At 36.7% G+C, this 27,187-nt stretch overlaps 1 protein-coding gene across 1 annotated transcript in view; it reads right to left on the reverse strand.

Moving 5' to 3' along the window:
• Positions 1-584: 584 nt before the first annotated feature.
• Positions 585-27,187, reverse strand: part of LOC100450355 (probable C-mannosyltransferase DPY19L2) — a 65,109-nt gene continuing 38,506 nt past the window's right edge. The window contains 4 exon segments of the mRNA XM_054560769.1: positions 585-2,241; positions 14,634-14,759; positions 16,155-16,254; positions 17,570-17,741. Coding sequence (XP_054416744.1) covers positions 2,091-2,241; positions 14,634-14,759; positions 16,155-16,254; positions 17,570-17,741 — 549 coding nt within the window. The 3' untranslated portion in view covers positions 585-2,090.

Here is a 27,187-nt window from a genome sequence, read left to right on the forward strand (position 1 = left end):
GAGCCATGTTGAAATAACTGAATGAAATATCTCCAGATTATGTACCTGAGATTTACATGAAAAGAAGCCTATGAGAGGGAGGAGTGGGCGAGGGTGTAGATAAAAAAAAATGATTGGCCATGAGTTGATAATTGTTGAAGCTGGGCAATGGGTACATAGGGAACTCAGTATTCTATTTCCTCTATTTTTGTATGCTTAAACGTTTCCAAAATAAGAAGTTTTTCTGGAATGCTCAGTCCAAGATATTAATTAACAATTTAGTGCTTAAATATAGAACATCTTTTTCCCTCTACAGAGTGCAGTTCTTGGCTGTCTGCTTTTGGGGAGACAGGTGTGACCATCTGTCCTGTTCCTTGCCATCCCCACCGCCTCTCGCTTGCTGAGCGTTGCTTCCCAAGACCAAGGCCAGAGGGTGGAGGAGACATGAAGGCATTAGACCATTAGACAGCTCTCATCTACTGGGTGGCCTTGGGCTCCCACCCTGGCTGGTTTTACAGCTGGCTTTTCCTGGGTTTGGTCACTTTGCTTGTGTTATGGATCAATTCTGTTCTCCCAAAAGACTTTTTTTTTTTTTTTTTACAGAGTCTCACTCTGTTGCCCAGGCTGGAGTGCAGTAGCATGATCTCAGCTCACTGCACCCTCTGCCTCCCAGGTTCAAGCAATTCTTCTGCCTCAGCCTCCTGAGTAGCTGGAATTACAGGCGACTGCCACCATACCTAGGTAATTTTTTGTATTTTTAGTAGAGTTGGGGTTTGCCATGTTGGCCAGGCTGGTCTCGAACTCCTGACCTCAGGTGATCCACCCACCTTGGCCTCTCAAAATGCTGGGATTATAGGCATGAGCCACTGCGCGCAGCCCCAAAAGACATGTTGAACTCCTAGCCTCAGTACCTGTGAATGTGCCTTTATTTAGAGAAGAGCTCTTTGCAGATGTAATCAAATTAAGATGAGGTCAGACTTGGGTGTGGTGGTTCACACCTGTAATCCCATCACTTTGGGAGGCCGAGGCGGGCAGATCATTTGAGGTCAGGAGTTTGAGACCAGCCAGACCAACATGGTGAAACCCCATCTCTACTAAAAATTCAAAAATTACCCCAGTGTGATGATGGTGTGAGCCTGTAATCCTGGCTACTTGGGAGGCTGAGGCAGGAGAATCGCTTGAACCTGAGAGGCAGAGGTTGCGGTGAGCCAAGATGGTGCCACTGCACTCGAATGAGGTCATACTGGAATATGATGGGCCCTAAATCCTATGACCGGTGTCCTTACAAGGAAATTTGAAAACACAGAGGAGACACAGGTGAAATAAGGCCATGTGAAGACAGAGGCAGGGCTTGCATAAGCCAAGGAATGCCAAGGTTGGCAACCAAAGGAGTTAGAAGCAAGGAAATATTATTCCCTAGAGACTTTAAATTCCCTAGAGAACATGGCTCTGCTGACACCTTGATTTTGAACTTTGAGTCTGTAGAACTGTGAGACAAGTTTCTGTTGTTTTAAACCACCCAGTTTGTGGTAAGAAACGAATACACCCGATCCAGACCTTCCCAGCTCTGGGGATGTGTCTCTTCTGCTGCACGCTGTTATCTGGTCCCCAGGGATGCCAGCTCCAACTGCGGCTCCCAGGAGCCCAAGCAACACATACTCCTGCAATTGGGGTCCCTCACCTTTGCCGCTGGGTCCACTTGGCAGGACTTGCATTCCTCTGCCCTAAGTGGTTCAAAGAGTTTGAGTGGGTACACTGTGGTACTAGAGAAAATCTGAAGCAATTCACCTAGTTGGATGAAAAGGACTTACATACCCTTGATTTATTAAAATTCATTGTTCTTTTATATACATTTCTCTTTAAAACTCTGAAATGAACATGTTTATGCAGTATGACATGAATGATTTAATAATTTATATGACAAGCTTAATAAGGCTGACATTCAATGAACAGAAAAGTAATTTAGTAATCAGAAAAACTTTCAATCCATTTTTATCTTATTTTTAAGTGTCTGTTATTAAAGCTTGTGATTTTTATTAATGTAAATAAGCCAAAGGGTGATTGTTTTTGACACACGGCATTGTGCCATAGTGTAATGGGTAGTTTCCTTCTCAGTTAACCTTCAGTACTCTGTACACACTATTCTGAAATACTGTGGTGAAGTAAGGCCTGGCATCTTTGAGCAGGACGCTACATAAAGGAGGGTTAGCTGCATTGGAAGGGTCTTCCACATCCCAGATTTCAAGCATACTGCAACCAGGCCTGAAAAAAGATAGACATATATATCCATATTAGAAATGTATTCCTGTCTAGAGAAAATAGATACATAACACACATCTAGATTTTCAGACAAATTTATTTAATAAGTTAAATATTTTAAAGTGTCATTTCAAAAAACATAATTTCAATGTTTAGAAATTTAAAAAATAGAATGAAATTAAGTATGTTGCCTTTTCACATCTCATTTAACCAAATGAAAGACATATCCTAATAATAAAGCTTCAATATACATTCATAAATATGTATTTAAAAGCTCACTTTCAAGATGAAACAAACATAAATATACTTTCCAAGTGCCATCACCATCTAAACATAAGGCCCATTTGTAGTAAAATAAGACAAATTAAAACCTAATTCAATTCCTGATGAATTTCATATTTTTTAGCATAAACTGCCTTGGATTAGCATGAAATCATCCAAGGCAGGGAGAGGAGGCTCTTATGGCAATTTGTTTTCTTCAATTCTTTCCCATTTTGGGTGGCTCTATGACTGGGCTAAATGAGACACTATTCCTCCCTACAGAGTAATCCTGCATGGCAGTCATTAAAGGGAAGGAGTCAGACAAAATTGATTTCTAATTTTTTAACATCTATATTGAAGTATAAGTTATACACAATAAAATTTCACCTATTTTATGTGTAAAGTTTGCCAGGTATGGGCAAATGTGTATAGATGTGTAAGCACTACCACAATCATAATACAGAAAATTTCCATCACTCCCACAAGTTCCCTGTGCCCTTTTGCAATCTACCACCTTCCCCAAACATGGCCTCAGGCAACTACTGTGCTTTCTGCACTATAGTTTTGCTTTTTCTAGGATTTCATATAAATATATTATATAGTCTTTTCATTTTTGGCTTCTTTACCATAGCATGTTTTTGATATTCATATCTGAGCTGTAGTTCCTACAACTTCTGTTGTGGTTCAGTAGTTCCTTCCTTTTTGTTGCTAAATAATATTTCATTGTATATAGAGAACACAATTTGTTTATCCATTTGCAAGTTAGTGAACATTTGAGATGTTTTGAGTTTTTGGTGATCATGAACAATGCCACTATAAACATTCATGGACAAGGCTTTTTGTGGACATATGTTATCATTTCTCTTAGGGAAACACCTAGGAGTGGAATTGCTGGGTTGCATGGTTATGTATGATTAAGTGTGGATTTATCTTTATAAGCAAGTTCAAAACTGTTTTCTAGAGTAGATGCACCATTTTTCATTTCCACCAACAATGCATGAGAGTTTAAGTTGTATCAGTTTTTGTAATTTTAATCATTATAGTATGGTTATGGATGATTCAAAATATCTTCTTTGGTGGAATGTCTATTCAAATATTTTGCCAAATTTTGTGTTGTTTCTTATTGACGTGTGAGAGTTCTTTGTATATTCTGGGTAAAAGTCTGCCATATTTTTTTAGCAGATGTATTAAGGCGTAATTGTTCAATAATTACTCAATAAGCTGCACATACTTAGTATCCACTTTGATACATATTAACATATGTATACACCTGTAAAACAGCAGCCACAATAAAAATCATGAACATATCCATCTCTCCCAAAAGTTTACTTCTGCCTGCTTGTAATCCTAATTATTGCATGCTTCCTTTTTTGGCTGGCTTCTTGTCCTCAGTAGAATTATTTTGAGATCCATCCATATTGCTGTTCAATAGTTTGTTCATTTTTATTAGTGAGTAGTATTTACACTGTTTGGATATTCTAATAGTGTGTTTATACATTCATCTGTTGATAAATAAGTGGGTTGTTTCCAGTTTGGGGCTATTACAGAAAATAAGGTGCTAGGAACATTTGTGTACAATTACTGGGATGGATATATGCTTTCTTTTATCTTAATAAATATAGTAGTTGTATGTTTAACTTTTAATAAAATTGCTAAACTGTCTTGCAGAGTGGTTGTACCATATTACTTTTGGACCACTGGTGTATGAGAGTTCTAAGTCCTCCATAGTGTCAGCAACACTTGGCATGATCAGTTTTTTTTTTCAATTATAGCTATTTTATTGTTTAGTGATATCTCGCTGTAATTTGCATTTGCATTTCACAAATCACTAGTAACAGCAAGCATCTTTTTGTGTGATTATTTGCCATCTGTCCTTTTGTCTTTTGTCTTTTTTTTGAGACAAGGTCTTGCTCTGTCGCCGACTGGAGTGCAACGGCACAATCTCGGCTCACTGCAACCTCCGTCTCCTGGGTTCAAGCGATTATCCTGCCTTAGCCTCCTGAGTATCTGGGATTATATGCGCCCACCAACACGCCTGACTAACTTTTTGTATTTTTAGTAGAGATGGGGTTTCACCATGTAGGCCAGGCTGATCTCAAACTACTGACCTCAGGTGATCCACCCGCCTTGGCCTCCCAAAATCCTGGGATTACAGGTGTGAGCCACCCACTGCGCCCAGCCTATTTTGTCCATTTCTAATTGGGTTGTTTTATTATTATTGGGTTTTGAGAGTTCTTTATACATCTAGAGAAAGTCCTTTATCAGACATAGGCTTTGAAAATATTTTCTCCCAGACTGTGGTTTATCTTTTAATTCTAACACTGTTTATAAAAAAGCAGAGGTTTACAGTTATGAAGTCCTATTTATCAATGTGTTCTCTTGTGGATCATGATGATGTTACTGTATCTGAGAAATCTTATCCTAATCCAAGGTTACAATAATTTTCTTCCATATTTTCTTCCAGAAATTTTATATTCTTAGATTCTTAGTAGCAAGTTACCTTCTACTCCTAGTTTGCTGAGAGTTTTTAATCAGTTATGGATACTGAATTGTGTCAAATACTTTTTCCTGAACATACTGAGAGGATGATGCAAGATGATGCGGTCTTTCTTTTTCAGTTTGTTACTATGGTGAATTCACCTGATTGGTTTTCAAATAGTGAGACAACTTTGCATTCCTGGGATAAACTCCACTTGCACATTATGTGTTGTCTTTCTTTAATATATTGCTGGATTCATTTGTTGCAATTTTACTTAAAAATTTCACATATGTGTTCATGATAAATTTTGATTGGTTGTTTGCTTTTATTGTAATGTTTCTCTCATGTTGGTATCAGGATAATGCTGACCTCACAGAACCAGTTGGGAAGTAATCCCTCCTTTTGAATTTTCTGGAATAGTTTGTAGAACTGGAATTATTTCCAGTGAAGATACCTGTCTTAAAGTTTTCTTTGTGACAATTCTTTTTACTACAAGTATAATTTTATTAATAGATATAAGGTCATTCATAATAAGGTAATAGATATAAGATTTTCTATTTCTTAAGTGAGCTTTGGTTTTGCATCTTTCAAGGAACTTGTCCATTTTATCTATTTTGTCCTACTTAGTGGAGTAAAGTTGTTCCTAAAACTCCCTCATTATCCTTTTCATTTCTTCAGATCCTGTAGTGATAAAATCTTTCTTATTCCTGATATTAGTAATTTCTGTCTTCAATCTTTTAGTCTGGGTAGAAGTTAATCAATTCTATTAATCTTCTCAAGAATCAGTGTTTGGTTTTATTGACTTTTCCCTGTTTTGGGGGGAAATTCACACTGATTTTGATTCTAATCTTTATGCTTTCTTCTCCTTACTTTGGAGTTTACTTGTTCTTTTTTTCTAGTTCCTTAAGGTGAAGCCGAGTGACTGATAATGAGGCCTTTCTTCTTTTTCTATTATAGGCATTCAACATAAAAACAAATCTCTCTACTGCTGTATCTGCATCCCAAATAGTGGGATGGTGTTCTCATTTTCCCTTAGGTCAAAATACATTGAAACATACCCTCGTTTTGTTTCTTCTTGACCATGGATTATCTGGAAGTGTATTACTTAGTTTCTAAACATTTGAGGGAATTTCCATATAAAATTCTGTTACTGATTTCTAATTTAATTTCATTGTAGTCAGAGATTGTACTTTACATGATCTAAAGTATTTTAAATGTGTCAATACTTGTTTTGTGGCCTAGAAAATGGTCTTTTTTGATAGTCTGTGTGTGCTTGAATGTCTATTTTGCGGTTCTAGGGTGGTGTGTACTATAAATGTCAATTAGGTCATATTGGTTGATGGCGTTATTCAAGTCTTCTGTATTCTTGCTAAATTTCTTTTTATTCTACAAATTATTTAGAGAAGGCTATTAAAATTTCTAACTATATTGTAGATTTGTCTATTTTTTCATAAAGTTCTATCAGTTGTGCTTCCTATATTTGAAGCTCTGTTATGTAAGTGCATAAATGTTCAGGGTTGCTACATCCTCTTGAAATATAGATCCCTTCTTCATTTAAAAATCCTTGTTTAACCTTGATAATATTCTTAGCATTCAAATGTACTTTGATGTTATTACAGCTACACCAGCTTTCACTGACTAGTAGTAGCATCACATGCCCTTTTGCTATCTGTTAACTTTTAACCTCTTTGTTTCTTTACATTTAAATACATTTCTTGAAAGTAGCCTATAATACGGTCTTGCTTTGCTATGCAATCTGACAGTTCTTGCTTTTCATTTGTGGTGTTTAGAGCTATATTCGTTTCCTATTGCTGCTATAACAGATTACCATAAACAGTTGCTTAAAGCAACATGTATTTATTCCCTTTCAAATTTTGGAGCTCATAAGTCTAAAATCACGGTATTGGCAGGACTCCAATCCTTCAGGAGGCTCTAGAAGAAAATCCACTTCCTTGCCTTTTCCAGCCCTAGAAGCTGGCCTCATTCCTTGGCTTGTGGCCTTGTATCACTCCAACTTCTTCTACCATCACATCACCTTTTTGATCTCTTACTCTTTTGCCTCCTCCTTATAAAGACTTTGTGATTACATTTGTCCTACCTGGATAATAAGGATAATCTCCACATCTCATGAGCATTAACTTAATCACATTTGCAAATTTTCTTTTTCCATGTGAGTAACGTAATTCACAACTTCTGGGAATTAGGACACAGCCATCGTGGGGGGCTCATTATTCAGCCTACCACAAGTCCATTTACACTTAATGTGGTAATTGATATGGTTAGATTTAAGTCTGTCATCTCGGTGTTTTCTCTTTGTTCCACCTGATCTTTGTCTCCCTTTTCCACTTCTTCTGCCTTATTTTGGATTGAGTGATTTTTATAATTCCATTTTAATCTTGTTTGTTGCCTTTTGGGTTCTGTCAATTTTTGCTTCATGTATTTTGATATTCTCTTTTAAGTTCATATGCACTCAAATTATTGTATCTTTCTCCTGTACTGAACTATTTTGCCTTATAAAACATAGTCGTTTCTAGTAATATTCTTTGTCTTAACATCTATCTTATCTAATATTTTTACATTTTTCACTTCAGCTTTCTAATGTTTACTCACATGCTATCTTTTCCATTCTTTTTCCTTCAGCCAATATACATATTTGTATTTAAAATGCACCTCTTGTAGGCAGCCCATAGATAGATTTTGCTCTTGTATTCAGTTTGCCAATCTCCGCCTTTTGTTAGGAAGAATTTAGTCCTCTTTCACTTTGAAATTACTGATATGGTTTGATATAGGCTTGCTATTGTGCTTTTTTAAAAAAAAAATTATTTCAAGACATTTGGAGATCCACATTAAGTGAGAAATAATACAAGTAGCTCTTGTACAGTCTTTAGATAGTGTCCCTCGCCACGGTAACATCTTGAACATTTGTATATCACAGCCAGATAATTCACATTGATAGAATGGTGATAGAGAGCATTTCCATCACCACAGAGATCCCTTGTACAGCCACACATACTATACTTCCCCCACATTCCCACCCCACCCTAACCCCTCGCAACCACAAATCATTATCCATATCTATAATCTTGTCATTTGAAGACAGTTATATAAATGGAATCATACAGTATGTAACCTTTGGGGATTGTCTTTTCTTCATTCAAACAATTATCTGGAGATTCATGCAGGATCTTGAGTGTATCAATAGTTTGATCCTATTGCTGAGCAGTATTCCATGGTATGAATAGATCACTATTATTTAACCATTCACCTTGCGAAAAACATCTGGGTTGTTTCAGGTTTAGGCTATTACAAATAAAGCTGCTAAAGACATTTTTCTACAGAATTTTGTGTGAACACAACTTTTCACCTGTCTGCGAAAAAATGCCCAGTACAATTGCTGGGTCTTAAGTTGGTTATATGTTTAGGTGTTTTCCCCTTTTATTTTTAGTTGGCAAGTAATACTTGTACATATTTAGGGAGTATAGAGTGATATTTCAATGCATAATTACAATGTGTAATGATCAAATCAGGGTAATTAGGATATCCATCACCTCAAATGTTTACCACCTGTTTGTGCTGGGAACATTCAGAATCCTCTGTTCTGGCTTTCTTGGCATATACGATAAGTTACTGTTAACTAATATTCACTCTACAGTGCCAGAGAACACTAGAACTTATTCCTTCTATTTATCTGTAGTTTTGTATCTCTTAACCAACCTCTCCTTATCTTCTTCTCCTCCCTACTCTTCCCACTCAGCCTCTAATTACCACAATTCTGCTCTACTTCTGTGAGCTACTTCTTTGAGCTTCCACAAGAGTGACAACATGCACTATTCATCTTTCTGTGGCTGACTTATTTCACTTAATGTATCCAGGCTCATCCATGTCTAGGCTTGCCATTATGCTCTTTTTTTGTCCACTGTTTTATTTATTTTTTGAGTGGTTTTGATAGGGATGACAACAAGCATCTTTAACATATCATGATTTACTTACCATTTAAATTGCGTTATTTCTAGTAAATCATACATTTCCATTTACTCAATTTTTGTGCTATTGTCATGTGTATTTAATTTCTGTCATAAAGTAAAAAATATAATGGTATCACCTTTGCCTTAAATAATGTCTTTTAAAGCTTTTCAGAGAAGAAAAATGTATAGTGATTAATATCCACATATTTACCATTTCCAGCGCATTTCAGTATTTCTTGTATATCTGAGTTACCATCTGGCATCATTTCTCATCAGCTGACAGAACTTCTTGTCCATCCTGAAGTATAAATCTGTTACCATCAAATTATCTTATATTTTGTTGATCTGAAAAATGTATTTTTGGCCTCCATTTTAAAAAGATAATTTCATTAAATATAGAATTCTTGATTTTTCGTCTTCAGCACTTTGAATTATCATTCCAGTGTCTGTTAATTTCCACTATTTATGTTGAGAAGTCAGATGTTTATATAGCATATCATTTTTTCTCTTATTTTCAAGATTTTCTCTTAATCTTTGATTTTACCATTTTGACTACATGTGCCTTGCTTTGGTTTTCTTTGGGCTTCACCCAGTTGGATTTGTTGAGCTTAGCAGATGTCTAAGTTAGCAGCTTTTATGAAACTTGAGAAATTTTTGGCCAACATTTCTTGAATATTTTTTCTGTCATGTTCTTTTTTTCATTACATCTAATACTAAAATTATGCATGTGTTGAACTACTTAATGTTACGTAGGTCTGTGGCTTTGGTTATTTTTCAACCTTTTTGGCTCCTGTTCTTTTGATTAACTATTCTCTCTTGATCTATCTTCAAATTCACTGCATCTTCTGTTCAAATGTTCTGTTTTCATCTCAGAATTGTTGAGTACATTTAAATGATTTTCATTTCATTTATTATACTTTTCAGCTCTAGAATTCCCATGGGGGCTGGAGTGTTTCTATTTCTGCTGAGATTCCATAGCTCTTCACTCATGGATACCATGTTTTCTTTTAATTCATTGAATATATTTTTCTTAAGCCTTTGAATGTATTTGTAATAGTGGCTTTGCAGTCTTTGGCTGCTAAATCCAACATCTGGACCTACTTGAATCGGTTTCTATTAACTTATTTTTCTCAGTGTTGGTCATACTTTCTCATTTTAGTTTGCATCTCTGAAACTTTTTGCACATTGTAAATGATATACTGAAGTGACTGCAGAACCTGTTTTGTTCTTCTGATTGCCAATGTGTTGTTCTAGGAGACAATTAATGTGCCTGAATTTCTGGTCATGTGCAGCAGCTAGTATCTGTGCTTAGGAGTCTAAACAAAGGACTCAAAAGATCCATTACACATCTTAGAATTTTATGATTTTTAGAGATTCAAAATTTAGAAATTAAAAAATTTTAATTCGGAATGTTTTTCTTATTATGTCATTTTGGTTTTTGTCACTTTTAAGTCTTTTTTTTATTTATTTTATTATTATTATTCTTATACTTTAGGTTTTATGGTACATGTGCTCAATGTGCAGGTAAGTTACATATGTATACATGTGCCATGCTGGTGCGCTGCACCCACTAACTCGTCATCTAGCATTAGGTATATCTCCCAGTGCTATCCCTCCCCCCTGCCCCCACCCCACAACAGTCCCCGAAGTGTGATGTTCCCCTTCCTGTGTCCATGTGTTCTCATTGTTCAGTTCCCACCTATGAGTGAGAATATGCGGTGTTTGGTTTTTTGTTCTTGCGATAGTTTACTGAGAATGATGATTTCCAATTTCATCCATGTCCCTACAAAGGACATGAACTCATCATTTTTTATGGCTGCATAGTATTCCATGGTGTATATGTGCCACATTTTCTTAATCCAGTCTATCATTGTTGGACATTTGGGTTGGTTCCAAGTCTTTGCTATTGTGAATAATGCCGCAATAAACATAAGTGTGCATGTGTCTTTATAGCAGCATGATTTATAGTCCTTTGGGTATATACCCAGTAATGGGATGGCTGGGTCAAATGGAATTTCTAGTTCTAGATCCCTGAGGAATTGCCACACTGACTTCCACAAGGGTTGGACTAGTTTACAGTCCCACCAACAGTGTAAAAGTGTTCCTATTTCTCCACATCCTCTCCAGCACCTGTTGTTTCCTGACTTTTTAATGATTGCCACTCTAACTGGTGTGAGATGGTATCTCATTGTGGTTTTGATTTGCATTTATCTGATGGCCAGTGATGGTGAGCATTTTTTCATGTGTTTTTTGGCTGCATAAATGTCTTCTTTTGAGAAGTGTCTGTTCATGTCCTTCGCCCCCTTTTTGATGGGGTTGTTTGTTTTTTTATTGTAAATTTGTTGGAGTTCATTGTAGATTCTGGATATTAGCCCTTTGTCAGATTAGTAGGTTGCCTGTTCACTCTGATGGTAGTTTCCGTTGCTATGCAGAAGCTCTTTAGTTTAATTAGATCCCATTTGTCAATTTTGGCTTTTGTTGCCCTTGCTTTTGGTGTTTTAGACATGAAGTCCTTGCCCATGCCTATGTCCTGAATGGTATTGCCTAGGTTTTCTTCTAGGGTTTTTATGGTTTTAGGTCTAACATTTAAGTCTTTAATCCATCTTGAATTGATTTTTGTATAAGGTGTAAGGAAGGGATCCAGTTTCAGCTTTCTACATATGGCTAGCCAGTTTTCCCAGCACCATTTATTAAATAGGGAATCCTTTCCCCACTGCTTGTTTTTCTCAGGTTTGTCAAAGATCAGATAGTTGTAGATATGTGGCATTATTTCTGACTGCTCTGTTCTGTTCCATAGATCTATATCTCTGTTTTGGTACCAGTACCATGCTGTTTTGGTTACTGTAGCCTTGTAGTATAGTTTGAAGTCAGGTAGTGTGATGCCTCCAGCTTTGTTCTTTTGGCTTAGGATTGACTTGGAGATGCGGGCTCTTTTTTGGTTCCATATGAACTTTAAAGTATTTTTTTCCAATTCTGTGAAGAAAGTCATTGGTAACTTGATGGGGATGGCATTGAATCTGTAAATTACCTTGGGAAGGATGGCCATTTTCACGATGTTGATTCTTCCTACCTATGAGCATGGAATGTTCTTCCATTTGTTTGTATCCTCTTTTATTTCCTTGAGCAGTGGTTTGTAGTTCTCCTTGAAGAGGTCCTTCACATCCCTTGTAAGTTGGATTCCTAGGTATTTTATTCTCTTTGAAGCAATTGTGAATGGGAGCTCACTCATGATTTGGCTCTCTGTTTGTCTGTTATTGATGTATAAGAATGCTTGTGATTTTTGTACATTGATTTTGTATCCTGAGACTTTGCTGAAGTTGCTTATCAGCTTAAGGAGATTTTGGGCTGAGACAATGGGGTTTTCTAGATATACAATCATGTCATCTGCAAACAGGGACAATTTGACTTCCTCTTTCCCTAATTGAATACCCTTGATTTCCTTCTCCTGCCTAATTGCCCTGGCCAGAACTTCCAACACTATGTTGAATAGAAGTGGTGAGAGAGGGCATCCCTGTCTTGTGCCCGTTTTCAAAGGGAATGCTTCCAGTTTTTGCCCATTCAGTATGATATTGGCTGTGGGTTTGTCATAGATAGCTCTTATTATTTTGAGACGTCCCATCAATACCTAATTTATTGAGAGTTTTTAGCATGAAGGGTTGTTGAATTTTGTCAAAGGCCTTTTCTGCATCTATTGAGATAATCATGTGGTTTTTGTCTTTGGTTCTGTTTATATGCTGGATTACATTTATTGATTTGCGTATATTGAACCAGCCTTGCATCCCAGGGATGAAGCCCACTTGATCATGGTGGATAAGCTTTTTGATGTGCTGCTGGATTCTGTTTGCCAGTATTTCATTGAGGATTTTTGCATCAATATTCATCAAGGATATTGGTCTAAAATTCTCTTTTTTTGTTGTGTCTCTGCCAGGCTTTGGTATCAGGATGATGCTGGCCTCATAAAATGAGTTAGGGAGGATTCCCTCTTTTTCTATTGATTGGAATAGTTTCAAAAGGAATGGTACCAGCTCCTCCTTGTACCTCTGGTAGAATTCGGCTGTGAACCCATCTGGTCCTGGACTTTTTTTGGTGGTAAGCTATTGATTATTGCCACAATTTCAGCTCCTGTTATTGGTCTATTCAGAGATTCAGCTTCTTCCTGGTTTAGTCTTGGGAGGGTGTATGTGTTGAGGAATTTATCCATTTCTTCTAGATTTTCTAGTTTATTTGCGTAGAGGTGTTTGTAATATTCTCTGATGGTAGTTTGTATTTCTGTGGGATCAGTGGTGATATCCCCTTTATCATTTTTTATTGCATTTATTTGATTCTTCTCTCTTTTTTTCTTTATTAATCTTGCTAGCGGTCTATCAATTTTGTTGATCCTTTCAATAAACCAGCTCCTGGATTCATTAATTTTTTGAAGGGTTTTTTGTGTGTCTATTTCCTTCAGTTCTGCTCTGATTTTAGTTATTTCTTGCCTTCTGCTAGCTTTTGAATGTGTTTGCTCTTGCTTTTCTAGTTCTTTTAATTGTGATGTTAGGGTGTCAATTTTGGATCTTTCCTGCTTTCTCTTGTGGGCATTTAGTGCTATCAATTTCCCTCTACACACTGCTTTGAATGCATCCCAGAGATTCTGGTATGTTGTGTCTTGGTTCTCGTTGGTTTCAAAGAACATCTTTATTTCTGCCTTCACTTCGTTATGTACCCAGTAGTCATTCAGGAGCAGGTTGTTCAGTTTCCATGTAGTTGAGCGGTTTTGAGTGAGATTCTTAATCCTGAGTTCTAGCTTGATTGCACTGTGATCTGAGAGAGAGTTTGTTATAATTTCTGTTCTTTTACATTTATTGAGGAGAGCTTTACTTCCAAGTATGTGGTCAATTTTGGAATAGGTGTGGTGTGGTGCTGAAAAAAATGTATAGTCTGTTGATTTGGGGTGGAGAGTTCTGTAGATGTCTATTAGGTCTGCTTGGTGCAGAACTGAGTTCAATTCCTGGGTATCCTTGTTGACTTTCTGTCTCGTTGATCTGTTTAATGTTGACAGTGGGGTGTTAAAGTCTCCCATTATTAATGTGTGGGAGTCTGAGTCTCTTTGTAGGTCACTCAGGACTTGCTTTATGAATCTGGGTGCTCCTGTATTGGGTGCATATATATTTAGGATAGTTAGCTCTTCTTGTTGAATTAATCCCTTTACCATTATGTAATGGCCTTCTTTGTCTCTTTTGATCTTTGTTGGTTTAAAGTCTGTTTTATCAGAGACTAGGATTGCAACCCCTGCCTTTTTTTGTTTTCCATTTGCTTGGTAGATCTCACTTTTAAGCCTTACAAATCCAATATAATTCAGCTGTATAATACAGAATGTCAATATCTCACTTTGTTGTGAATTCAAATCCATATTTCAGATATCTAATAAAAATTTTCATAAATATTTCAAAAATTATGAAAAAAAACTAAGTAGAAGATGTTAAATTGAAAAATCAGGATATTAAAATATACTATAATGTTTGGAATTAAATTCTACTTCATTGATAGTATAATTTTACTCCTCTAGATGAAATAATTTAAACTAAGATACCGGGATAATATTTTAATGAATTTAAATTAAAATTTCTTAAAGAATCAGGACTACTGTAATAAAGTGAAACATCTGTTGCTTAAAAATATACCATATCAGATAGCATAGGGTTAATACTCACTTAGTTCTCACAACACACCATGCCTCTTCTAAAACACAATAATTCACATGTAACTCCAACAATTTATCTCTTACTTCTTTGGCAGATTTTCGACTATATGTAGAACAAACTATTTTTGTCTGGGCCCTTTAAATTTAAACAATAGTTTAAAAGATTTTAAAATGAATAATAGAATAGACTAAAAAAATCTTACTAGCAAATTGAAATCTCAGTACTCACTGGAAGGGACACTGATATACAGGATTCAAAACAGCATCAACTATTTTGGGGATGGCAGTTTCCACATTCCTACTTATATTTTGAATGTAATAAAACTTACAGCAATTTTAATTTTGCATATACTGCTCATTAGTATATAAAATAGTCTAAAGTTGTACTGGGTAGCAGAGAACAGCTTAGGATATAAAGTTTTCTTCTCATAATTCACAAAGTTTTCAGAGAATATATTCTGACAGAGACTGAATGTAATGAAAAAATATCTTTCAATGCTTAATTTCATCTAAAGAAGCTCTGACAAATACATGAATTGAAATTGAGTGTATCAAGTAGAACACTTAGACAATGTGCATCCAGGGTGTCAGAAGAGGTAGGAAAATCACCTTCACAGAATCTTGAGAAATGGGGATGGTCACCAAAATATGGTACAATAGGTGATTTGACCGTAGTGGGAGTTCTTACAAAATCCTGACAAGCTATCACTTATGCATTGGATGTTGCTTAGAATTTCAAGCATATGATGCTCAGTCACCACAGTGGTTTCCATGCCAGTTCACTGCAGTAGAACAGAGAGAGCATCAGGTACATTTCTAAGGTGTCTGACTCCAACCCTGGCTCCTAGACAGCAGACCTAAAACTTATAAATGATTTAAAGATTTGCCTCTAACAATAGGCCAAAAATCCACTTTAAAAAAAGATTACCCTGAAAATTACTAGAATAAGCAAAATAATTTTTTAAACCAGCCATTTAAGGAAAGCAAAACTTTTAGACATCAATGGAAACTAAAGTTCTCATAATCAGCCAGCAAAAATACTCTAAATTTTCATGAAAGCACGTAGTGTGTAATAGCAACTTTCATGTACTTTTTCTACCTGTCACAAAAAGCTAGTCATTGGCCACCAGCAAGATCTAGAAATCATTTCTTAAATCAGAGTGGGGCTTGCAGTGTAGAGCAGGGGTTGGCAAACCATGGCTGTGAGTAAAATCCATCCTACCTCCTCTTCCAATTACCTAGTAGTTTTACTGGAATACACACACACATCATAAATATGTGACACATTTGTCACTTTGGGAAAACTGGCTTTTGCATTTTTCAGTTTTCAGAGGTCTGCTTGCTCCAGAGGCAACAGGTACGTATTGTCATTTCTGGATGGTTATTGTCAATTTTTTTTTAACTTCCAGCATGAAAATGAGGACGAGTTGTGTGTGTGTATGTGTGTCTGTGTGTGTGTAAAAATTTCCCCAATTCCTAAGAATTGGGAGTCACCAAGTGAGTCTTGATGAAATACTCATCGGCCGCCAACCTCAAGTCTGCATCTTCATAATGTGAATGATTCACAATGGGATGAAGTGTAGACAGCTTGACGCTTGCCATTGTAGGCATGGCACCTGCGAAGACAGCATCTGAAAAAAAAAAGGCTATATTCTTCAATGAAATGTTTTAAAGAAAATCAGAAGTTGAACTTACCTCTAATATGTGAACCCGAATTAAGAAGGATGATGCCTATTTACATGATCATGGACCTCCTTCTCTCATTGACTCAATAGTTATTCATTGTCTACTATAATAATAGCTGACTTTTGTTAAATGCTATCTTGCTGCTAGAAATTGTGCTCCATATTTTAACAAGAAATAACTTAATTTTCACAATTCTAAGGGGTAGGTCCTCTGTTCTTTGTAGAATCTACAAACGGAGCATGTGAGGGGTCTGGGTTGTGCACTCATTAGAATCTAATGCCTGATGGTCTGAGGTGGGACAATTTCATCCAGAAACCACCCCCCACCCCCCAGTTCTGTGGAAAAAAATGGTCTTCCACGAAACCAGTCCCTGGTGCCAAAAAGGTTGGGGACTGCTGTTATAGATGATGAAGAGACACAGCCAAGTTAAGTGACTTGCCCAAGACTGCACAGCTAGGAAGTTCCAGAGCCTGCCCTTTTAGCTGCTTCACTAAAGCTTCCTGCTATGCCAGAGCACCATGCTAACAGCAGGACTACAGACACACATGAAACAAAAAGAATGTAAAATGTCATATCTGTTCCAATAATGTGAAATGCCAGGAGCTGAGAGACTGCTATGAAGGGCAAGTCTCATGGGACATTTTTTCAAATGACTTTTGTGGCTTGTGAACTGTGGTCCTGTGGATGTGCCACAAAAAAAGGAAAGCATTGTTTTCCTCCCTCAGATCATCTTTAATTAAGTTCTCAGAGTTACCATTTGACTTGACACCATTTATACATGCCATGAAATCATTTCACTACTTGCTAGTAGTACTTTTTGGTGTAATGACATGTATAAATTTGGTCATAACTAGAGATACATCAAAATGTACTATCTGGCTTCCATTTCATCTCTTGAAGCACCAGAAGACCAAATGCTTACTTCCTGGTACTTTGGTCTAAAAAACAATTATATACTTGTGAAGGTTACCATTTTTAATCAGCACAATAAAATCAGTAATAAAGACAAGACATATTATTCAGATCTACTGTAAAAAACCGTATGTTGGAGAGGAGGTGGAGCATGATGACCAAGTAGAAGCCTCCACTGTTCATCCTCCCCTCAGGAACACCAAATTTTATAATGATCTACACAAAAAGCACCTTCATAAGAACCAAAAATCAGCTTAGGTACCAGCTTGGCCGCAGTGGGGAGCAGCACCAAGCAGGCTTTTGTGGTCCCCGATTCCAGGCCTTGGCTCTTGGGTGGCATTTCTGGACCTGCCCTGGGCTGGAAGAAAGCCCACTGCCCTGAAGGGTGAGTTCCAGGCCTGGTAGCACTCACCACAAGCTGACTGAAAGGCCCTTGGGCATTAAGTGAATGTTGACGGTAGCCAGGCAGTACCTCCCATGGGCCTGTGGTAGTGGTGGAAATGAGGAGAGACCCCTCTGCCTGGGGAAAGGGGAAGGAAGGGTGGGAAGGACTTTGTCTGGTGGTTTCAGCACCAGCTCAGCTGCAATAGAATAGAGCATCAGGTAGATTTCTAAGGTGTCTGACTCCAGGCCCTGGCTCCTGGACAGCAGCATCTCTGGACCTATGACCTGGGGGATCTTGCCACTGTGACGGGAAGGTCACCAGCCTGGTTTGCTTTGCCACCTGCTGACTGTTGAGCCCTACACCTTGAGCAAACATAGGTGGTTGCCAGGCAGTAGTTACAATGAGCTTTGGGCAAGACCCAGTGCTGTGCTAGCTTCAGGTCTGACCCAACACATTCCCAGTAGTGGTGGCCACAGAGGTGCTTATGTCACCCCACCCCCAGCTCCAGGCAGCTTAGCACATAGAGAGAAAGAGAGAGAGAGAGACTCCATATGGGAGAGAGTAATGAAAGAGAACAAGAGCTTCTGCCTGCTAATCCTGAGAATTCTGGATTTTATCCAAGACCACCAAGGTAGTACCTCTAAGAGTCTTTAATAGCTTCAGCGTTACTGGGCATGGGGTGTCTCCTAGTGCAGACACAGTGACCAGAAACTTACATCACAACACCAAAGTCCCTTTGAATACCTGGAAAGCCTTTCCAACAAGGATGGGTACAAACAAGCCCAGACTGCAAAAACTACAATAAATACCTAACTCTTTAATGCCCAGACACTGACAAACATCCACAAGCATCAAGACCATCCAGGAAAACATGACCTCACCAAACAAAATAAATAAGGCACTAGGGGGCCAATCCTGGAGAGACAGAGATATGCGGCCTTTCAGACAGAGAATTCAAAATAGCTGTGCTGAGGAAAGTCAATGAAATTCAAGATAACACAGAGAAGGAATTGGTAATCCTATCAGATAAAGTTAACAAATAAATTGAAATAATTAAAAAGAATCAAGCAGAAATTCTGGAGCTGAAAAATGCAACTGCCATACTGAAGAATGCATCAGTCTCTTAATAGCAGAATTGATGAAGCAGAAGAAAAGAATTAGTGAGCTTGAAGACAAGGAATTAGACAGAGAGATAGCAGTAGGAAGTTTATTCAAAAGTATAACAGAGAATTTCTCAAAGCTAGAGAAAATATCAATATTCAAGGTTCTAGAACACCAAGCAGATTTAACCCAAAGGCTAACTCAAGTCATTTAATATCAGACTTCCAAAGTTCAAGGATAAAGAAAGGATCCTAAAAGCAGCAAGAGAAAAGAAACAAATAACATACAATGGCGCTCTAAGACATCTGGCAGCAGACTCTTCAGTGGAAACCTTACAGGCCAGGAGAGCATGCCATGACATATTTAAAGTGAAGGCAAAAACCTTTTACCTGAGAGTAGTGTATCCGGAGAAAATGTCCTTCAAACCTAAAGGAGAAGACTTTCCCAGACAAACAAAACTGTGAAGTTTGATCAACACCAGACCTATCCTATAAGAAATGCTAAAGGAATTTCTTCAATCTGAAATAAAAGGACATTAATGAGGAAGAAATAATCGGAAGGTACAAAACTCACTGGTAATAGCAAGTACACAGAGAAACACAGAATATTATAGCAGTGTCATTATGGTATATGAACTACTTATATATGACAAGTAGAAAGACAGATGAACCAATAAAAAATACTACAATAACTTTTCAACAGACAGAGAGTACAATAAGATATAAATAGAAACAACAAAAAGGTAAAAAGTGGGAAGATGAAGTTAAAGTTTAGAATTTTTATTAGCTTTCTTCCTTTGGCTTATTTGTTTGTTTATGCAATCAGTGTTGTCATCAGTTTAAAATAATGGGTTATAAGATATTATTTGCAAGCCTCATGGTAACCTCAAGTATAAAAACATACAATGGATATACAAAAAATAAAAAGCAATAAGTTAAAACACACCACCAGAGAAAATCACCTTCAATGAAAGAAAAAGAGGAAGGAAGAGAAGACCACAAAACAATGAGAAAACAAATAACGAAATGGCAGGGGTAAGTCTGTATCAATAATAACACTGAATGTAAATGGACTAAACTCTCCAATCAAAAGACAAAGAGTGGCTGAATAAGAAAACAAAACCCTAAGAATCTGTTACCTACAAGAAACACACTTTACTTGTAAAGGCAAATATAAATGGAAAACAAAGGGATGGAAAATTATATTCCATGCAGAGGGAAACCATCAAAGAGCAGGAATAGCCATACTTATATCAGACACAATAGATTACAAGACAAAAACTATAAAAAGAGACAAAGAAGGTCATTATGTAATGATAAAGGGGTTAATTCAGCAAGGGTATATAACAATTGTAAATATATATACACCCAATACTGGAGCACCCAGATACATAAAGCAAATATTATCAGAGCTAAAGAGAGAGACAGAGAGAGACAGATCCCAATACAATCATAGCCTGAGACTTCAACACCCCACCTTCAGCAGTGGACAGGTCATCTAGACAGAAAATCAACAAAGAAACACTGAACTTAATCTGCACTATAGATCAAAAGGACCTAATAGATACTTACAGAACACTTCACCCAACAGCTACAGAATACACATCCTTCTCCTCAGCACATGGATCATTCCTCAAGGATAGACCACAAAACAAGGATAGGCTACAAAACAAGTCTTAAAACATTTTTTAAAAATTGAAACAATATCATGTATCTTCTCTGACCACAATGGAAAAAAAAACTAGAAATCAGTTGCAAAAGGAATTTTGGAAACTCTACAAACATAGAAATTAAAGAATATGCTCTTGAATGACCAGTGGATTAATAAAGAAATTAAGTCTAACATTTAAGTCTTTAATCCATCTTGAATTGATTTTTGTATAAGGTGTAAGGAAGGGATCCAGTTTCAGCTTTCTACATATGGCTAGCCAGTTTTCCCGGCACCATTTATTAAATAGGGAATCCTTTCCCCATTTCTTGTTTTTGTCAGGTTTGTCAAAGATCAGATAGTTGTAGATATGTGGCATTATTTCTGACGGCTCTGTTCTGTTCCATTGATCTATATCTCTGTTTTGGTACCAGTACCATGCTGTTTTGGTTACTGCAGCCTTGTAGTATAGTTTGAAGTCAGGTAGTGTGATGCCTCCAGCTTTGTTCTTTTGGCTTAGGATTGACTTGGAGATGCGGGCTCTTTTTTGGTTCCATATGAACTTTAAAGTATTTTTTTCCAATTCTGTGAAGAAAGTCATTGGTAGCTTGATGGGGATGGCATTGAATCTGTAAATTACCTTGGGAAGGATGGCCATTTTCATGATATGAGATACCATCTCACACCAGTTAGAATGGCAATCATTAAAAAGTCAGGAAACAACAGGTGCTGGAGAGGATGTGGAGAAATAGGAAGACTTTTACACTGTTGGTGGGACTGTAAACTAGTTCAACCCTTGTGGAAGTCAGTGTGGCAATTCCTCAGGGATCTAGAACTAGAAATTCCATTTGACCCAGCCATCCCATTACTGGGTATATACCCAAAGGACTATAAATCATGCTGCTATAAAGACACATGCACACGTATGTTTATTGCGGCATTATTCACAATAGCAAAGACTTGGAACCAACCCAAATGTCCAACAATGATAGACTGGATTAAGAAAATGTGGCACATATACACCATGGAATACTATGCAGCCATAAAAAATGATGAGTTCATGTCCTTTGTAGGGACATGGATGAAATTGGAAATCATCATTCTCAGTAAACTATCGCAAGAACAAAAAACCAAACACCGCATATTCTCACTCATAGGTGGGAATTGAACAATGAGAACACATGGACACAGGAAGGGGAACATCACACTCTGGGGACTGTTGTGGGGTGGGGGGACGGGGGGAGGGATAGCATTGGGAGATATACATAATGCTAGATGACGAGTTGGTGGGTGCAGCGCACCAGCATGGCACATGTATACATATGTAACTTACCTGCACATTGTGCACATGTACCATAAAACCTAACGTATAATAATAATAATAATAAAAGAAAAAAAAAAGAAATTAAGAAGGAAATTGAAAATTTTCTGGAAACAAATGATAATGAAAAACACAACATATCAAAACCTATGGGATACAGCGAAAGCAGTATTAAGAGGGAAGTCTATAGCTGTAAGTGCCTACATCAAAAAAGAAGAAAAACTTCAAATTAACAACCCAATGATGCATCTTAAAAAACTAGAAAAGGGCAAACAGAACCCAAAGTTAGTAGGAGAAATGAAATAATAAAGATCAGAGCAGAAATAAGTGAAATTGCAATGAAGAAAACAATATAAAAGATCAACTGGTTTTCTGAAAAGATAAAATTAACAAACCTTTAGCCAGACTAAGAAAAAAAGACAGAAGGCCCAAATAAATAAAATCAGAGATAAAAAAAGGAGACATCACAACCATATCGCATAGATTAAAGGATCATTAGAGACTACCATGAGCAACTGTATGCCAATAATTGGAAAACTTAGAAATGGATAAATCCCTAGATACACAAAACCTACCAAGATTGAACTATATAGAAATCCAAAACCTGAACAGACCAATCACAGGTAATGAGATCAAATCTCTAATGAAAAGTCTCTCAGCAAAAAAAAGCCCAGGACCTGATGGCTTCACTGCTGAATTTTATCAAACATTTAAAGAGAACTAATATAAATCCCACTCTAACGATTCCATGAAATAGAGGAGGAGGGAATACTTCGAAACCCGTTGTATGAGACCAATATCACTTTAATACCAAAACCGTACAAAGACCCATCAAAAAAAGAAAACTATGGGCCAAAATCTCTGATTAATGTTAATGCAAAAATCCTCAACAAAATACTAGCAAACTGAATTCAGTAACATATTAAAAAGATTATTCATCATGACAAAATAGGATTTATCTCAGGGACACAAAGATGGTTCAACACAGCAAATCAACGTGATATGTCATATCAACACAATGAAGGGGAATAAATCATATGATCATCTCATCTCCATAGATGCAGAAAAATCATTTGATAAAATTCAACACCCTTTCATGATAAAAACCTTAAAAAAAAACTGGGTATAGAAGGAACATTAATGAACATAATAGAAACCATATACAGCAAACGCACAGCTAGTATCATACTGAGTGAGGAAACTGAAAGCCTTTCTTCTAAGATCTGGGACATGACAAGGATGCTCACTTTTTACCACATTATTCAATATAGTACTGGAAATCCTAACTAGAGCAATCAGACAAGAGAAAGAAATAAAGGGCATCCAAATTTGAAAGGAAGATGTCAAATTATCATTGTTTGCAGATGATATGATCTTATATTTAGAAAAACCTAAAGTCTCCACCAAAAAAAAACTATTAGAACTGATAAATTCAGTAATGTTGTAGGATACAAAATCATACAAAAATCATTAACATTTCTATATGCCAACAGAGAACAACCTGAAAAAGAAAATTTAAAAAGTAATTCCATTTACAGTAGCCACACATAAAATTAAATATCTAGAAATCAACCAAAGAAATGAAAGATCTCTAGAATGAAAGCTATACAAAACTGAAGAAAGAAATTGAAGAAGACACAAAAAAATGGAAAGCTATTCCATGTTCAAGCATTGGAAGAATCACTATTGCTAAAATGTCCATATTATTCAAAGCAATCTACAGATTCAATGCAATTCCCATCAAACTACTAATGATATTCCTCACAGAAATAGAAAAAACAATGTTTAATTATATGAAAACACAAAAGACCTAGAATAGCCAAAGCTACCCTGAGCAAGAAGAACAAAACTGAAGGAATCACAATACCTGACTTCAATTATACTACAAAAGTATAGTAACCAAAACATCACGGTATTGCCATAAAAACAGACACACAGACCAGTGGAACAGAATGGAGAACCCAGAAAGAAATCCATACATCTACAGTAAACTCATTTTTTACAGCAATCTCAAAAACTACATTGGGGAAAGGGCAATCTCTTCAATAAACGGTGCTGCGAAAACGGGATATCCTTATGTGGAAGAATGAATCTACACCCCTATCTCTTGCCATATACAAAACTCAAATCCAAATGGATTAAAGACTTAAATCTAAGACCTCAAACTCTGAAATTACTACAAGAAAACTTTGGGGAAACCCTCCAGGACTTTGGATTGGGCAAAGATTTCTCGAGTAAATGCCCGGGAAGCACAGGCAACCAAAGCAAAAATGAACAAAAGGGATGACATCAAGTATAAAAGCTTCTGCACAGCAAAGGAAACAATCAGCATGGAGTATTGGGTTCGTGGAAATTCTCTCTACTGTCTTCACAATTTTTCTATAAATCTAAAACTATTCTATAAAGTAGAAGTCACAAAATAAAATCAAATATTCTACTTACAAATATAAAATGTAACTTGAAAACTACTATTAGGTACTTACTATGCTCACTACCTGGGTACAATATACCCATGTAACAAGCTTGTACATGTGCCCCCTGCATCTAAAATAAAAGTTGAACACTAAAAAACCTGTCATTTGAGATCATATTTCCCTCAGAAGGAAATTTTCATCACAATTTACTTCTTGGGTCCTATAGCAATTTACTTATGTGTGACTGATATGATAACATTTTGCTGGCATCTGCTTATGCTAGTGACATTACTAAAACCATCCAGAAATCTTATACGATAAATAGTTTTAACAATAAGTTTGGAAAAAAATTTATAAATATTCAGAAACACAAATAATTATACCCCCTCTGAAAGTTAAAAAAGAGAGAAAAAGAAAAGCCTGACCAACATGGTGAAACCCCCTCTCTACAAAAAAAATACAAAAACTAGCTGGGCATGGTGATGCACACCTGTAGTCCCAGCTGCTTGGCAGAGCTGAGATGAGATGATCGCGTGAGCCCAGGATGTCCAGGCAGCAGTGAGCAGAGATCATGCCACTGCACTCCAGCCTGGGTGACAGAGCAAGACTCTGTCAAAAGAAAGAAAAAAAAGAAAAGAAAAGAGAAAAGAAAGGCAAGGCAAGGCAAGACAGAGACAGAGAAGGAAGGAAGGCAGGAAGGAAGGGTGGGGGGGAGGAATTCCAAAAATAAATCTTTAGCTTACTGACTTTAAATTCTAATGATAAATTATAATTTATCAATTTAAACTTTGAGTTAGTTCACAAATATAAATATCTCCAAAACAAGTCCAAATACATATAAGAAATCTGTAAGAATAATATTTTTAAGAAAACATCTGCTTGGTTCATATCTCCTGTCTTAATCATAATGCTAAAGTTTAATGCATATTCATTTGAAAAATTAATATTACAGTAAGTTATTTAATAATTGAATACAGTATGTTTTAAAAATGATGATATAATTACCTTAGATAAGTGTTTGTAGCTAAAACACATGAAATATCACGAACAGTCTGTGAATAGAATCAAATCAATGAAACTTTTCTAAGGAATACTGCAATATTTAAAATGCTCTGATTCATTAATGTAAACACTCCGCCAAGGAAAGAAGTATTTTTTAATGTTTAAGGGAGTCCTCAGGAACAGGACGATCATACTATATATGCCTTCCTTTTCTCCCTCCAAGAAGTGACTTCACATCATTGAAAACTAAATGACCATTAAAGCAGCAAGGAAGGAGTGAAACTTGGCTGGCTGCAGGGATGAGAGAGAGACAGAGAGAGAGAGGTGTGTGTGTGTGTGTGTGTGTGTGTGTGTGTGTGTGTGTGTGTGTATGAAACTTGGCCGGCTAGAGGGATTAGTGTGTGTGTATGAAACTTGGCTGGCTGCAGGGATGAGTGTGTGTGTGTGTGTGCGCGCACATTTGTGTATGTGTGTATGAAACTTGGCTAGCTGCAGGGATGTTTGTATGTGTGTGTGCGTGTGTGTGTGTGTATGAAACTTGGTTCGCTGCAGGGACGTGTGTGTGTATGTGCGCATGTGTGTGTGTACGCACATGCCCCTGCTAGTGCACATGCATAGTTCAGGTTGTGGTGTGTTTGGAGACTAGTAATGTGTTTATAAATCTTGGATCTTAATTTTTTAAAATACAGCAGTTGCAGAGCTAGCTATCAGTTTCTCCCACATTGGCTGACTCTCCGCTGAATAGTTAATTCATGCATTGGCCCCTCTAAGTGGAGCCTTATAAGGATAACTTGACATTTTGCCTTGATGGAAAAGAAACAGGCCAGTAGAGAAAATCTTCATTCTAGGCCAGCATGGGCCGAAAGGATGCAGAGCAGTAAACCTGCTCACATTTTACTCATGTTTCCTGGTTTCCTTTATCCTGACCCTTTCCACGTGGTCCCCAGGGAACTGGATCAAGGGTGAAACAACAGAGATGTCGAGGGAGATACCTTTCTCACTCTTAAATTACTCACATCTCTGTGTAAACAAAGGAGTGAGAAGTGTGGCAACTAAAACTACATAGAGAAGATACGCAATTTGACTTTAAATACAGAAAACTCCTTTCAACGAGAACACAACTGGTACGGTGGTAGGGAAATCGCATTATTGTTATCTGCTTAAAAGTATACAATAAATACATACTGGCTTAAGACTTGATAGCTCGTAAATAATATAAATAAAGATGGCTCAAGACTGCTAAAAAAAAAAAAAAAACCCACTGTCTTTAACCATGCTTTTAGATAAACTCCACCCAGACCAAGAAAACCTGCCCAGTGGTATTTTAAGGATTGTTTCTTTCATTGAGATATTATTTTCTTCTGTCATGAAAACAGTGAACATGTAGAAAACAAGAACATTTTTTAATTAGCTATACAGATTTCTTCTACGCAGGCCCACTCAAAATAGATCAAGACTTCACCGTGCTTTATATTTGAAAGATACTAACATTGTTGTCACTGGACTTTTCTTTCATAGCACCTATAAAAATTTTAATTCTTCAGACATGTGTGCGATTATTTGCTTCATGTTTGCACCCCCACCCCCCAATAATCCAGGATTCTAAGTTCCAAGACAGGAGTGGCCACGTTTTATTTGTCTGGGTGTACCTACAATGTTAATGTAGTCCTTGATACACAGTTGGTGACCGGTATATATTTTTTGAAAGAAAAAAAAAGAATACCTTTTATCATGGCTTTTTATAAAAAGATCGATAATGAAAGATCTAAATGAAAAGCAAACTTTTAGAGAGAGAAAGAGTTCATCCTAAAAATAACATGGAATTCTGAGCAATTTGCATTATTATAGTCCTTATATTGATGCCAAAAACAAATAATAATTTGTTTAAAAATACCTTTTTAAAGATAAAACATGTAATCACCATAACAACTGGAAGCAATAATGTCTTTGTGTATCTCAGCGGAGTCTGAAATATACCAAATTATTCAAAATAGTTACTTACGATTTTTACATTAAATTAGTAAACATCTATGTCAAACTAAGTGCCATGATAACATTCCTTAAAAGTAAAAGGTAAAATTTCTTTGTCATCAGCA

Source organism: Pongo abelii, chromosome 6 (assembly GCF_028885655.2).
Source record: "Pongo abelii isolate AG06213 chromosome 6, NHGRI_mPonAbe1-v2.0_pri, whole genome shotgun sequence".
NCBI lineage: Eukaryota > Metazoa > Chordata > Mammalia > Primates > Hominidae > Pongo > Pongo abelii.